This window comes from Ceraceosorus guamensis (genome assembly GCF_003144195.1).
Source record: "Ceraceosorus guamensis strain MCA 4658 unplaced genomic scaffold IE81scaffold_20, whole genome shotgun sequence".
Classification (NCBI taxonomy): domain Eukaryota; kingdom Fungi; phylum Basidiomycota; class Exobasidiomycetes; order Ceraceosorales; family Ceraceosoraceae; genus Ceraceosorus; species Ceraceosorus guamensis.
The window spans coordinates 192405-206437 of NW_020290015.1; the positions used below are offsets into that span (position 1 = coordinate 192405).

General features: G+C 56.8%; 2 protein-coding genes across 2 annotated transcripts; both read left to right on the plus strand.

Moving 5' to 3' along the window:
- Nucleotides 1-6444: 6444 nt before the first annotated feature.
- Nucleotides 6445-8784, plus strand: IE81DRAFT_329545 (hypothetical protein; the record flags this gene model as incomplete). Its single annotated transcript, XM_025515154.1, has 2 exons — nucleotides 6445-8179; nucleotides 8261-8784. The coding sequence occupies 2 exons, from the start codon at nucleotides 6445-6447 to the stop codon at nucleotides 8782-8784; spliced, it is 2259 nt and encodes a 752-aa protein (XP_025370568.1).
- A 1294-nt stretch (nucleotides 8785-10078) lies between these two features.
- Nucleotides 10079-13932, plus strand: IE81DRAFT_312219 (hypothetical protein). Its single transcript, XM_025512451.1, has 4 exons — nucleotides 10079-11892; nucleotides 11978-13121; nucleotides 13202-13475; nucleotides 13560-13932. The coding sequence occupies exons 1-4, from the start codon at nucleotides 10479-10481 to the stop codon at nucleotides 13761-13763; spliced, it is 3036 nt and encodes a 1011-aa protein (XP_025370569.1). The 5' UTR covers nucleotides 10079-10478; the 3' UTR covers nucleotides 13764-13932.
- The last annotated feature ends 101 nt before the right edge of the window (nucleotides 13933-14033 follow it).

The window sequence follows — 14033 nt, forward strand, 5'->3', positions numbered from 1 at the left end:
ATGACGCTAAGGAAGACGCGTCGAAGGCCAAAGGTGCGCAAAAGCCGGGCATGTATGTAGCGTGTTGAGCAGGAGGAGCTGCATCAGAGAGATAGGCGGAGGTCTGAACCTTGATGGACCCAACATCCTTGAAAACGTTCCCTCTGCTCTCCCATGTCATGTGAGGCAAGCCCGATCGGACTGCCTGCAGTGCTTCGTCGCGATAGCACGATTCGAATGGCGGAATCGAGTCCGAACGCAGCAGACGTACAGCGCTGTACTCCCAAATCTCCTCGATTCGTGATTACTACCGGTGCTGAGCTGATGACTCGGCCACGACTGGGATGGGCGGCGGGCTGCTGTTCGAGACAGGAAGGGGCACGCCTTTCACGTGTCGCGGTCATTGCCGATCCTTTTCCCTGGAAGTTGTGGCAACTCCTCATGGGCCAAGAGCAGGCGTCCCCCTCATCGTCGTTCCCCTCGACGATGGTCATGGATACCCAGGACTTCATGGTGTTGTCAGTAGTGAATGTGCTGCAGGCCTTCGTGCACAACCTGCACGCGGCGAAACCCTGCATCGAGAGAGGACGTCTGACCGTTCTGAACGAGGCAGTCGATGCTCGCGCTAGTCAAAGTGCATCCTGCGAGATCCAGTCTTGAGACTCCGCCCTCGAAGAGGCAATTTGGACGCCCTCGTCGGATGCCGTTTAACCTCCGCTCCGTGTGCTAGCGCGATTTGCAAAGGACCCAGGCCTTTCCCGCTTGTTGTCTTAGCGCGCTGCGAGTGTTCACCTCCGTGCATCGAAAGAAGTCCATCCTGCGCCTGCCCAAGAGCCACGGTGTGGATGGGCGAGCCGCCCCACTCACCCTTCGCGCTTCAGAATCCTTCTTTAAAGTCATGTGGCGTTCTGGCATTAGCGTCTTCGTGACCCTTAGCTTCTTTCCACAGCACTTTTCTGAAAGCTCTTGAAAGGAAGCCACTCGACATTATCGATCGTAAATCCTTGAGGCGACGCGCCTCACCAACTCACCCACAAACATTCACCAAGCGACCACCTTTGCCGACAAAATGCTTCGCTGGTGGCTGAAAGCAACCGTGCAGCTACTCAAGCGTAACATGACGGTCGTTTCGCAGCCATCGTCCTGCGCAAGAGCTATACACTGCTGGATCCCTGCGCTCGCCATAACGCTCACGGCTTGCTTTCAATGCGTGTGGCCGCCAGTTTTTTGGTAGAAAGGCTCCGCCCAAGCACATGTCTTTTGGGACGTCCGGCACAATGCACGGGCCGTTGATACACTTGCTGTGTCCGCACGCCATGTTTCAGATTGAAAGCGATGGTCGACGACGGCAGCCAAGCAACCAAAACGGCCTGGCTACCGATCCCTCTTGTCGACGTGTCGATGACCGCCTTTGGTCGCTATTGAAGACGCGCCACTGTCCAGCCCTCCTGCGTTGCACAAGGATAGGGCAAGTGACTGCGTCCCTCGAAAAGGGGCTGGTCACGGGCGTCTTGTTCTTGTGTTTGTCTATGCACTCGTCGTGCGGTCGGGCCTTGCGCATGGCTGCTATCGCGTGCGCTTCGGAGCATGGTGAGGTGCAGGTCTGTGCAGCATGATCGACAACGCAGTCTGAGTGGCAAGATACTGTAAGGGATTTGTTCAGGTGATTGGAGCCCGAGCTTTCAGCTTGTAGGCTCGCGAGCACAGCTCGAGAACCACACGACTGCAGCTTCACAGTCTGAACAAGTCAGCACGAGGCGAGTGAGACCGAGCCGCGACGCGTCGTGTCAGGAGATGCTGCAGAGCACCGGAGTTTCCCAGGCATTCCTGGGTCGAGGAGCGCGTAAAATGAGCCGCGCTAACGAGAACGAACGTCGTCCGTCGAGCAAGGCAGAATACTCACTTCCTACTCAGCAAGCACCTTGGCAGTCCACGAACCAAAGCTACGGTCCGAGAGGAACCCATGGACACTAAAGTATGCGTTCAGGACGTCGTACGCTGGCGACTTGCCCAAACGCCTGGACGCTGATTCAGAGTTGACCGTTTATGCTGCCATACTCGCAATGAGGGCGCCAAAAGATGGCAGTGTGGGCACCGTCCTGCCTTTCGAATGCCTCTTGACCAACGACGCCTGGACGCCTGCTCATCTGGCCGCAATATTTAGACGGGAAAGGGCACAGCAAAAAAAGAAGTCGGCGTTGGCAAGCGCGCGAAATATAGCTGATCCAGGGCGAGTAGAAAGGTTTAGCATCGATTGGGAGGTCCAAGCTGCTGAATCGAGGAGCGCATGAGGCGAGCCATTTGCGTTGCTACAAGTCTTCTGCAAGAGTGGTCTGCCTACTCCGGCACGCCGCCGGTAAAAAGGTGCTTGACTGCATGAAGAGCACGTCCCTACTGTGTGCTTCTGCTCGCTACGATCTGCGGCGCAAAGCACTCCAGCCGTGCGCTGCTGAATGATGGGCGATGAAGCTCTGCTCTCACAAGACATTTGTTCGCGCCAAAGCGGTGTGAGACAACATTGTACATTGCAGCGCCAATCGTGCTGCAATGACCAGTAGAAGCAGCAGGCTTAGAGCCGATGTGCACCATGCCGCATCATGTACGATCGATCTGCCTTTTTGGCTACGCTCGCAGATCGTGATGATGATGTTTTGCCGGGCCTGCACCCTTCGTCAGGCGATCGAGCCAGCAACTATCGACCTGCTGCTCGTCATGCTCATTCGCGACCATCAGGTCGCTTGTGGCTGAGTCATGGTGTGATACTCGACAGCACCATCGCGCACCGTCAGCAGGTCTTTTCCTTCTGCTTCGCAGCGGTGTCACCGGCAGTTGCACGGATACCTAGACGAGTAGTGCTCGTCTGCCTGGGTGGCCAGTGAGGTGACCTTCAGCACTGCTGTCACGATACTTGCTGTCGAGCTGTGCATACGGTACTACTTAGCAGGGCGAGGAAAGTTAGCGTACATTGCAGCGACGCGAAGACGTGGTACCACATGCCCCCACGCGCTTAGAAGAGAGCAGCCGAGTACAGTTTCCTGACGCACGGTGAATCCACCAGCCAGATATTGGGCCTGCTACTTCGACTCCACGAAGGCACGACGAGCATCCGCGAGCTCCTCACGCCCCTCATCGAGGAGTGCTGCCTCGGTGTTGCACAAGGCTACCTCGCCAACCTTGATGTGCCCACTTCACGCTGTTGGACCGTGTATCGCTCATCTCTTTATCACCACCGTCTCTGAGGTAGACGTCGGAACGTTTCGAGACCTCAATCCGATCCACTCGACAATAAAGGAACTCTCCGCGCTACTTTTCTTCTTCGCGCGTATCTAGAAGCGGCTCTTGATCTGCTGCCAGCACAAGAATCGGCGCCACCGACTTCTCCAGGACTTGTCGCCGGCATTCGACCTGACAGGACCGCCAGAAACTTACTTGCTCTCTGGCAACACCGGAGATCGACGAGGCCCGCTCATCTCACCTCGTCGTGATTCTAGGCATTTTGAGTGTCGGGAGCAGCAGTCAAGCGACAAAGCAGGAAACGGACTCTCTATACAAGTCGTGTCTGCGCGCAGGCATAGCATTCCTACGTTCAGCCGCCATTTCGGTCGATTTTTCGCACCTCGCTCTCCCAGGTGGTCTTGGCGAAACACCGCGCGGAGCGTCAAGTCCGGCCGCCTGAATTGAGCCAGCAGGCGTCTAAGCAAGCGCCTTGCTGACGCTATATAGTAGTAGTAGCAACACGGCATTGGACTCAAGACTCGCAGTGGCGGCAAGATCCATAGACTTGCTATAGAGCTGTTGAAAACGCGACTCAGAAGCTCCATTCTGACGCCAGCGCACTGAGCTGAGCTGAGCTGAGACTTGAGCAGCGCAGTCAAGTCTCTCTTCCTTCTTCGACGGAGCCGCTGCATCGACAAGTTGACGGAGGAAAAGCTTCTTGTGATTCCGGCCTGCAGCTTCCGGCCCGTTTCTGCCATCAAATCACATCGATCCCGTCTTCTGGCGACCTCGAGTCTATTCCCTGTACTGTGACGCAAGCAATCGCACCGACAACGACGTCCTGATCGCACCCTAGGCCCTGCATCAGCCCGTCAGCCAGTCGGTCGGTGGGTCGCTTGCCATCACATCTGGACATCGAGCACCCTCCCGAAGCGCAGCCACACACCGCGTTTCCAAGGCGTCAAAGTCGTGCGAGAATTCCGTTGCGCAAGTGTCTCAATCAACACTTTTTTGCATCGCTTTATTGAGCAACATTCACATCGATCTCTTACCAGGGCTCGCTGTCTCCTCCAGTGCCCAGCGATCTGCTTGCAGGCGAGCGCTTGATTGCTCAAGCCAAGCAGGCTATATCTCTCAATTAACTCAACAAGCACCACCACCACCAGCAGCAACTGCTGGTTGACCAGAACCACTGCCGCGGCAAGCGGCAAAGTCAGCACCTTATTGGGGCAGTACATTCATCGATTTATCGATTGAGAGACAATCTTCCTCAGATTGCCGAAAGGTGAGAAGCAAGACTTGGCCGTCCCGCGCCTTGCGCCACCGAATGAGCACTTAAAGCGGCTTGCCGCGGTCAGAGACCTAGCACCCTTCTCAATGAAGTCACAGACTCTTCGCAGCCTCGTACGGTAACAGGTGCTGACGCCCCGCCTGTTCCGCAGTCATCATCATCAGCAGCGCTATCGCTCCGACGCCGCCGCCGCGATCTGCACTCCCTCGCCGGCTCAGGCACCTGAGCTGAAGAAGCCCTGCTGATCTACTTACCTTGGCTCACTTGCGCGCTCGTCATCCCCCTGCAACCTCCAGCCGACCGAGGGCTGGGCGTTGCCACTGCGAGACGGGACCAAGTCATTGCGATTGCTATCAAGGCGCTGACAAGTCGGCAAGATCACAGGCGCAGGTTCAGTCGAGCCCAGCTGCTGCTGCATCGACGCCAGCACTGCTGAGTGTGTCCTGCCGCGTACGTGATTCAGTGAAGGCACACCGCAAGATCGCAAAATTTTCGGCAGTAGGCGTGGTACGGCGGTGAGTTGGGTTCACGATTCACGATTGCAGAACACTTTCCGCGGTCTCTCTTGGATCATGTGCGCGACCACGCAAAACCAAGGTTGCGCATAGTGGTGCTATAGCTATACTGCTGGCTGTCTCAATCAATCGGTGCGGACGCGGCAACCACCGCTCAGGATCACTCAGCTGAGGTGCCTGCATGCTCAGCCGTTGTGCGAGCCAGCTCAATTCTGCTGCTTCAGCCTCGATCCTTGTGGCTGCTGTTCTCTGCTGCTTGCGAGCACACAGCGTGCCTCAACGGAAGGCGTTACTCGGTGGCCTCATTTCTTTGAGCCACAGCCGCGGGCGGCGAGACCTTGCCGGCTTGCTATACAAGTGCTGGCTGAGACGGCAGTGACAACATCAGCTATAGGCTTCGCCTGTACGGCTGATTCACCTGACTGGCGCGCTGCTGTAACGAGACATTGTCGACGGTGCCGGGCTAGCAAGCAAAACTTCAGGAGCTCGAGTCGGGAGTGGATCAGCAAGGAAGAAACGCTCGCTGTCGCGCAGTGGCGGCGAGAAGGCGTTTCGCCATCGCAGTGACTTGCGATGTGCCTCTATCCGGCGTTGGCTCGCCCAGAAGGCACGCGCCACGCCGCTGGCATCTGCCCTCGTATTCCGTATCGGTCCTCGCTTCGTTCCCGTATCCAAGTTGGGGGTCTTGACTTGCGAGACGGTGATTGGCTGCATGTGGCGACACAGGAAGACTGAAGCTGACCTCTTGCTGTCCGCCTTCACCCATGCACCCACCCTCTTTTCTCAGCTCGCTAGCCGCGTGTCCGCCCTCCCGCAGACGTTTGCCGCTCAAGCGACTCTTCTCTGCCTGCCTTTCCAGTCTCGCCACGGCCCTCACCAGCAGCACTCATCAACGTATTATTAGAGCGCCTCTCATCGACAGAAACCTGCCCCACATCTAAACCCGTGCCCTCTTACCCTTTATTCCTCCTTTGGTGCAACAAAGCATTCCCTCGAAGTACGGCGCCGCATTCGTGAATCTTCACCACACCGTGGATTGTGGGACCATTGCACCCTCCGCTAGTTGGCAACGGGTCAATTTGTTGCGCAATCGCTTCCCTCTTTGCTTGTGAGTGCTCAGACTACGAGGTATCAGCGTTCGCCCCTCTCTCCTCCTTCATCTTTTACCTACGCAAACTTCACCGTGTCGAGACCACGGATCGCCCCGATCTGCTTGTACTACATGCTCCGTTGAGTCTTGACAAAGTCTCGCCTCGCTTGGCTCCTCTCGCTCTGTTCACCTTGCTTCACACTAGCTCACCGCTGCCTTTTGGGCCCCCACAGACGCAAGCCAGCCGCTCAACTCTCAAGCGACGGGTCTCTTGGTACGCAATCTGTTTTCTGGGCGAGTGATCACCTTTCGACACTGCGGCACAATCCAATCCGCTGTTAGCGTGACAGATCATGTTCGCTTTGACTTCGAGCGCACCATTCGTCCATCAACATCAACAGCCTCAACACCACCAAAGTACCTACCAGCAGACGAAGCTCCCTGCATTGACCAGCAGCGTATCTTTTGGAGGAGCTAGCGGGGCTGAAGCACGCTCGCTACCGCCGCCCCCCTTGGCGCTGGGTACAGCCTCATCAGGTGCTACTCAGTCCGGCGTCCTGCCTTCCCCGGCCGCTCACTTTTACAGTCATCACTACGGTCCTAGCACCACGTCTATGACCTCGCCTGCAGCCGGTCAAGACACTCATTCCACAGGCATCGAAGCTGAATCGCTCGAACTCGCAAAGCGCGCCAACCCGGTCAAATTAGAGACGGGCAACGCAACGGCTGACGGGAGCTGTCGTTCTGCGCCAGCAACATCGTCAAACTTTCCTGGAAGCGCCCTTGCAAACGGCGCAGGCGAAGCGACTACGATTGACAGCCTTTCGGATGCTCAACGGCCCATCGCAAGTGCCATAACTGCGTCACCTTCCATCTTGCCTCCTATGTCTGATAGACTCGAACGTTTCGGCAGCACCAACGACCAGAGCAGCAACGTAGAAACGGGCTCTAGTAGCGCTTCGGGAGACAACGCAGCTTGGACCCGTGGAACCGCAACGGGAGGTCTTCCAACAAACTCCAATCCTGCCGGAATGTCGTCAAGCTCCTACAACGGCAGTGCTGCTGGCAACATTGCGCCCAGTGGTCTCACTGGTTCTCTTGGCGGACCACATGCAAATCAACCTGGCGCCACTCGCCTTTCGGGAGATTCAGGACGATTCGCATTTTATCCTAGCGATTCCAGCAGCTCGGGGCATCCGCGCGACACTCATCATTCAGGCTCGTCCTCCAGCGCCTGGGATCACACGCAATCCACCACTCCAATCACTCCCTACGGCCCTCCTCCGCCGCACAGCGCTCACAGCGGTGTTGACACCAACACACCGTCGACTGCTACAACCAGTGGTCCGTACGCGCAGCAACGTGGCAGTGTCAGCTACTACCAACCTGCAGGCAGCATCGCTCAGCAAGCGCACCAGAATTTCGCCTCTGACAGGGCTACAAGTCCCTCTCACCCTCTGTGGGCAGCCAGCGAGCCAAACTCTCCAAATGTGCCTCAAACTGCGTCTGCACCCTCTACGTCTCATGGATATCCTCAAGGCCAACCTCGAGGTATGCCTATGAGCTACAGTGCGCGACCGTCATACGGTCAAAGCGTTGCCCGAATCTCCACGCCCACTTATGCTTCGATGGCTACTGGCGCAGGTAGTGGAGCCGGCGGCGGCGGCGGCGGTCCCTTCACCGCAGGCCCTGCTGGCCCAGTTCCCTCGTACATGGGCGGCGCTGCCGGTCTGTATCACAGTGCGGACGTTGGACACGGCCAGATGATGAATGGTCCTCAGCGCACGTACATGTCACAGCAAGGCGCACCTCAGTCTGGCCATCAAGGATACAATTCGCAACACTTTGCCAACGCATACGGTCACAGCGCCCCCTTCTTATCTAGTGGCTATCCTGGTCAGACGGGAATGATGGGCATGCAGGGCGCGCATGCGCCTCACAGCGCACCGCTGCCGTCGGATCCCATCATTCAAGATTCTTACGGTAACACTGTCGAGTTCAGAACGCACTACTTCAACCCTTTCGAGGTCAAGCACCGCCGTCGTACCACCAAGGCGCAGTTCAAGGTCCTTGAAGGGACATTCAAAGGTGCGTTTTCCATCTGCGGAGTGGATTATTTCAGCGCTGGCTTGCGCTGACAAGCCCAGGCTCCCTTGACACCGTTTGTAGAGACGCCCAAGCCGACGGCTGCAGTTCGCAAGCACATTGCAGAAGAGCTCGGTATGCCGACGAGAGCTGTGCAGATCTGGTTCCAGAACCGACGAGCCAAAGCCAAAGCTTCGGCCAAGAAGGATCAAGACAAGACCAAGAAAGAAGGTGCGGCAAGCTCGGACGTCAAGCCTGGGCAGGTTGGGGATGGAAGTGGTGCTTCGACAAGCGAGGCAAGTGCGCCGCACAGACCGTCTGGTGGAAGTGTGTCGTTCGACAGCAGCTTTGGACACAGCTCCAGCGTTGAAAGCGCTGCCTCCCAACCCCACGAATCTAGCGTCACCAGTGCCAATGCTGCATCTCACGGTCAGAGCACAGGGATGTACGGTGAACGAGGCTCTTTTAGCGGTCCCAGCAGTGCTAGCTTCTACCCGGACAATTCTGGTACCTCCAGCTCGCACCAAGGCGGTGGCTCGACATCCAACACGCCTCGATACGCTCCCCCTTATCATCCATCGGACGGTTCTTGGCGATCCTACCAGTGATCGTCAGGACCGCGACTGTTCGGACTATGCCTCGGCGCTTCTTTGACCATTTAAGCTCTCTTCAAGTCTCGACGTCTCAGCCAAATTGCTTGTACAAGAAGCCGCGCCTGCTCATCGACCCTGTCCTCCCCCCTGTCAAGAATTTCCTCTTGTCTCTTATAAGCCTGCTCGGCTAGCCCCCGCCACGCCAAGAATCCTAGCGTGCGCTTTCCCCGCGTGTCAAATTTGGGCATAGGGAGGCGTCTGCCTGCAAAGCGTGAATTGCGCTTTGTTCTACTTCTCAAGATGCTTGCCGATAATTCTCTTGCTGTTCTGCGCTTTGCCGATCTCACCACTTGTGTTCTGCGCTCTCCTGTCAGCCCGGTTCCGTTTATTATTCCCTCGGCTTTCAAAATCGTCATCCGTGCGCCTGCATTGGTGTGAAGTGCGCTGTCGATGAAAGTTGGCACGATTGATGAATTGACGAGTCTGCACCTTCTCGACGATCTCGACCCGCGCGACGTTGAGTCATTTGACGCTAAATGAGACAGTTGCTTGGCCTGATAGCAAGTGCCATCAACGCCTTCACACTGTCGAAGACACGCATATGTCGAGGTGAGTCGAACCACGTGAACATGTGGGAGCTCAAGCCTGTGTGAAGCCGTGTGAGAGGGGATCGGCCTGCGCGCTATAGTCTCGGACGGTGTGCACGGCAGCGTCGCCGCTTTCCCTCTCCGACGCTGAGCATACGGGCACGAAGAATCATAGTAGAAAGTTCCAAAACCGACATAGGCCTGAATAGCTTGTCAAACTTCGCAGTATGTCGCTCTCGCTTCAGATCGCATCTCATGGCTTTCAGCAGCGAATGACGAGACGACCCTCTTGTGGCTGTCACGCGCTGATCCTTTCAACGAATCAAGCCGTACAGCGCTCGCGCATTCGCCTTGAGCATGCTGCATGCAGCAGCAGCAGCAGCAGCAGCGGCTGCGCGGCAAAAATTCTTCTTCACGCGGCGCGCTGCCATGCACGCCTGCGTTTAAGCACGCATTCACGATTTTCCGATTGGCGACTGCTGGTTGTACACAGCACCAGCCGGTGCATGTCCTGTGAGCTGAGAGCTGCTGCTGCTCGGGCAGGGTCTTACTAACCCTTCTGCTGCAGCTGCATGGGCTTCGTCGGCTTCCAATGTCGGTCGCTTTTTGTGACAGGCAGCAGTCAGTGTGAGCCGTGGATCAAGCAGCAGCAGCAGCAGCAGCAGCAGCTCTATGCACGGTCTTGCTATAGGCACAGACTCCCATCTTCGTGATTCGGAATACGGGACGCCTGCACTGGTACGGTACTCTTTACCCGGCTACCGCTCGCTCCGTCTCCCTACGGCTTCGCTGCAACAAGTACGGATCGCAAAACAACCTTTTAAACACCACAACACCGAACAAGGCAACTTCAGCTTCCAAGCTATCGTTCGCTCCCACTTGTTGCAGCTCGCCATAATCGCAGTTTAAGAAGTCCAAGTCGACTATCTAGGCTCCTGGTTCCAGCGCTATTGGTCAGGGTACGATATCTGGAGACTTGCTCAGCTCATCAAGATGTCCCGACCTGTATCAGGCCTACTCTGACGCGACTGTGGATCGATCTTCAACAAAAGTCGGAATCTTCGAACGGGCAACCAAGTCCAGAAGCGGTCAAGCTTCCTGCCGAGTGTGAGCACTCGCATAATGGTAGCTGGTGCAGCGACGCCTACCGCAGCGGCCACACCAGGCTCAGTGACCAACTCGCCAGCCCCTTCAGTGCGCTCCATCGCCAGTCACGAAGGTAGCGCAAGCGGCAAGACATCAGCATCAGCAGGATCAGGTGGCAGCGGTCAGTCTCCCAACAGTTCCGCTTCCTGGGGATCTCATCATGCTGCAAGCACGCTTCATGCTCTGGCAAGTGGACATACTCACACGCAACAGTCTCCGCCATCTGCTCAGCGACCACAAACGACGCAGAGCAATCGAAGCGATCAGTCGGGAGCTGCCCAGCGTCCTAACAGCTTGAAAACCCCACAGATTGTCAGCAACACTAAATCCCAACCTGCTGCGGGCAATGTGGGAGGAGCGCAACCGTTCGCTAAAGGTGTTGCGATTGGACAGCGGCATGTGCAACCGATTGCGGCGAGGCCGCCTGCTGCTGCTGCCACCAACAATGCAGGCAACCAGCGGCCAGCTAGCTCCGGAGGGGCCTCCGCAGCCAGACCTTCTTCTGAAGCAATCGATGCATCGCCCACAAGCGCTCCATCAGTGACACCAGCTCTGCGACCTTCCGCCTCCATGAGCTCGGTTCCTCCAGGCGCGGCTGTGGAGGACTCAAAGGCGCTCTTCACATCAACTGCTGCCTCTGCTAGACCACTCAGCTCAGCCGCGCAGCCCAAGTCGAATACCTCACAGTCCTCGCAACTCAAGGTGGGGCCGAGCGGCAGCACCAATCCTTCCAAACCTGTGAAGCTCAACGTGCCCTTCAAGCACCCCGTCCCAAATCCTTCTGTCACAGCAAGCAAGGGCAATGCACAGCTCAAGTCCGCTGCCCCGGCTGCGGCTGCGGCTGCGACTGCGACTGCTCAGGTACCCAGCACCGCAAACAAAAGACGCAAAGCGAACAGGGCGTGTAGCGCTTGCCAGAAGGCTCATTTGACCTGCGACGATTCCAGACCTTGCCAGAGGTGCGTCAAGAAAGGCATAGCGGATACTTGCACAGATGGCGCGCGTAAGAAGGCAAAGTACCTGCTGGATGACGATGAGCTGTGTGAGTGGTCCTACCAGCCCATGTTCAGAGTGCATTCGTCATGTGTTGTCCCAGCAAGAGGAGTCATGAATGCTGCATCACTAGGCGTGCGAGCTTTCCGAGCCTGGCATTGCTTATTGACACTCACTGTGTGTTATTGTGCATGTACTGCAGTGGAGCTCAAGAGGGAGAAGGAAGCGAAAAAGCGCGCCAAGCAGAGCGAGATAAGCGAGGGTCGCGCTTCTGCTTCGGAAGATGCAGCAGAATTTAGTCATGCGGACGAAAGCTCGGCCGGGGTGGCAGAGACTAAGCTAGAGGAGACTGCGCAAACATCGCAAGACCAACAGCTGCCGCAGTGGCCCGAGGAAGGTGAGCCTCTTCCCGCTAGCCATGGGCCCATGCAGTACCTCGCTGTCGATACTGATACGCTTTGCTGCGTTGCGATGTTCTCCAGCTTCCATGATGAATGTCTTGCAACCGGCGCTGTTCGATGGCGCAAGTGCGCCTTCTGGTAGCCTGGGGACCTCTTCGGCTCCCTCGGACTTCTTTGGCACAGTATCGGCGTTCTCCCCAGCGATGCAGGCGGCTTCTTTTGGCATAGACAGAGGAGGAATTCAGGCTACAGACTCGAACATGAACATTCCTCTTGAGCTTCAGGAGGCTGACCAGCAAGGTCAGACTTCGGGTCTGGGCCCTTCGGAGCCAGGAGCGCGCGCAGACTCGGCAGTCTATCATGGTCCGGCCGAATTTGGTTCGGAAGCTACTTCGCTGGAGTACTCTTTCCTCAGTAGCATGCTGCACGGGATCGATCCACACCTGCTTGGCGGTGCTACGCCAGACACGGACCCAGGAAGTCATGGCAGCGGAGGTGCGGCCACCGGTGGGGCGTACCCCGGCACACCTACTGCGTCTGCTGGTGGTGGTATGAGCATGGTGACAGCCAGCACGTGGCCTTCCGAGGGTCTGCTCAGCCAGCCATATCAGCATCAACAGATTGCCGGGTCCTGGCAGCCAGCACGAGGATTCGGCGCCCTGGGTGGCAGAGTGGCAAATTTGCCGCACTTGCATATGGGCAACCAGGGAGCTGGAGGTTGGAAATGGGAAGGAAAGGATGGCTCCGAACCCGCGCAGACGCAAGAGAGAACCATGGGCGCTCAGCCGGCTTGGGATGCAGAGGTGGACTACGAAAGGGCAGGGGCTCGTGAGCAAGCACATGATACACAGCATGCTGCTTCGGTGGGCTACTCAGAGGAGCGCAGTGGGACCGTTCGGACGATGCACGTAATGCCTCCTACCGGCGCTTCAGCTGGAGGGCAAGCAGAAAGCTATGGAGCGCTTGAGGTGCCATCGCCCAACGACACAAGGACTGTCGATGCTGCACACGGAGCCATTGCCTCTGCAGGACCTGAAACGCAAAGCACTCTGCAAGCTGGTCAAATGCAGCCACAAGAGGTGCTTCAAGACCTCCATCCGACGCGAAGCGCAACCGGACCAGACTTGGAGTGGAAGCAGAGGGTCAAGCACGTTTACTCGGACAAATGCAAGCCTTTTGCATACACCGAAGGCTATCACTTCCTTCTCAAACACATCACAGCTCGGTGAGCAGCTCTGCAATGTCGAGTGCTACATTTTTTCAACCACTTACCTCGGTGTTCCGTCTGTTGCCAATCTCACACAGGTACGAGAAGTCCGAAGTGCTGCGCATTGTTCGAGCTCTGGCGATCTTTAGGCCAAGCTTGATCGCATTGCAGATGCCCTTGACGGAAGATGACGAGATCTTCGTCGAGCGAAGCATACAGAGGACTATACTGGAGTTGGAAAAGCTAATCAGCTTTTCCGGCACGCCTACGGTCGTTTGGAGGAGGACGTGCGAAATTTGCGTCGTCGGCATGGAGTTTTGCATGCTCACTCAACGCACCAGGGACAGCCTTTTAGGTCGTTATGTGTACGAGGTGAGCTGACTCGACCACACTAGCCACACCTAGCCTGGAAGCCAAGGCCCTGACCTTCAAAGGAAACGTCTTGCCCTTTCTCAGTTCTTCGACACCGACTCTTCCTTGCGCTACTGGGAGTCCTTTGCGCTTCACGCCTTTGAGAATACCGCCTCGGCCGTGTCCATGACCGTCAAACTCCTCGCCTCGGATGGCCGCGTCATTCCTTGCGCCGCATGCTTCTCCATCAAGAGAGATCAATTCGATCTGCCAAGCTTGGTAGTCGGCAATTTTTTGCCGCTCTTGTAGACCCCCCCTCCCCTCCTCTTACCTCTCATCTCGAACAGAGTTTTACGACTCTTCGGCTGCTCGGCTGCTCGGTATCAGCCATCATTCCCGCTCGCGCACAACCGCGACATTTCGCAAATGTAGCATCTTTCATGCGTCTACGCCTTCACGCTCACACACATGCGCGGGGGCAAATCAATGTATTTGTACGAAAGTCTGGCGTTGCTTGCAGAGGCTGGAGTCTAGAACGTGAAAAAGATCATTAAACGTGCAGGATGAAGTACAGGGCAG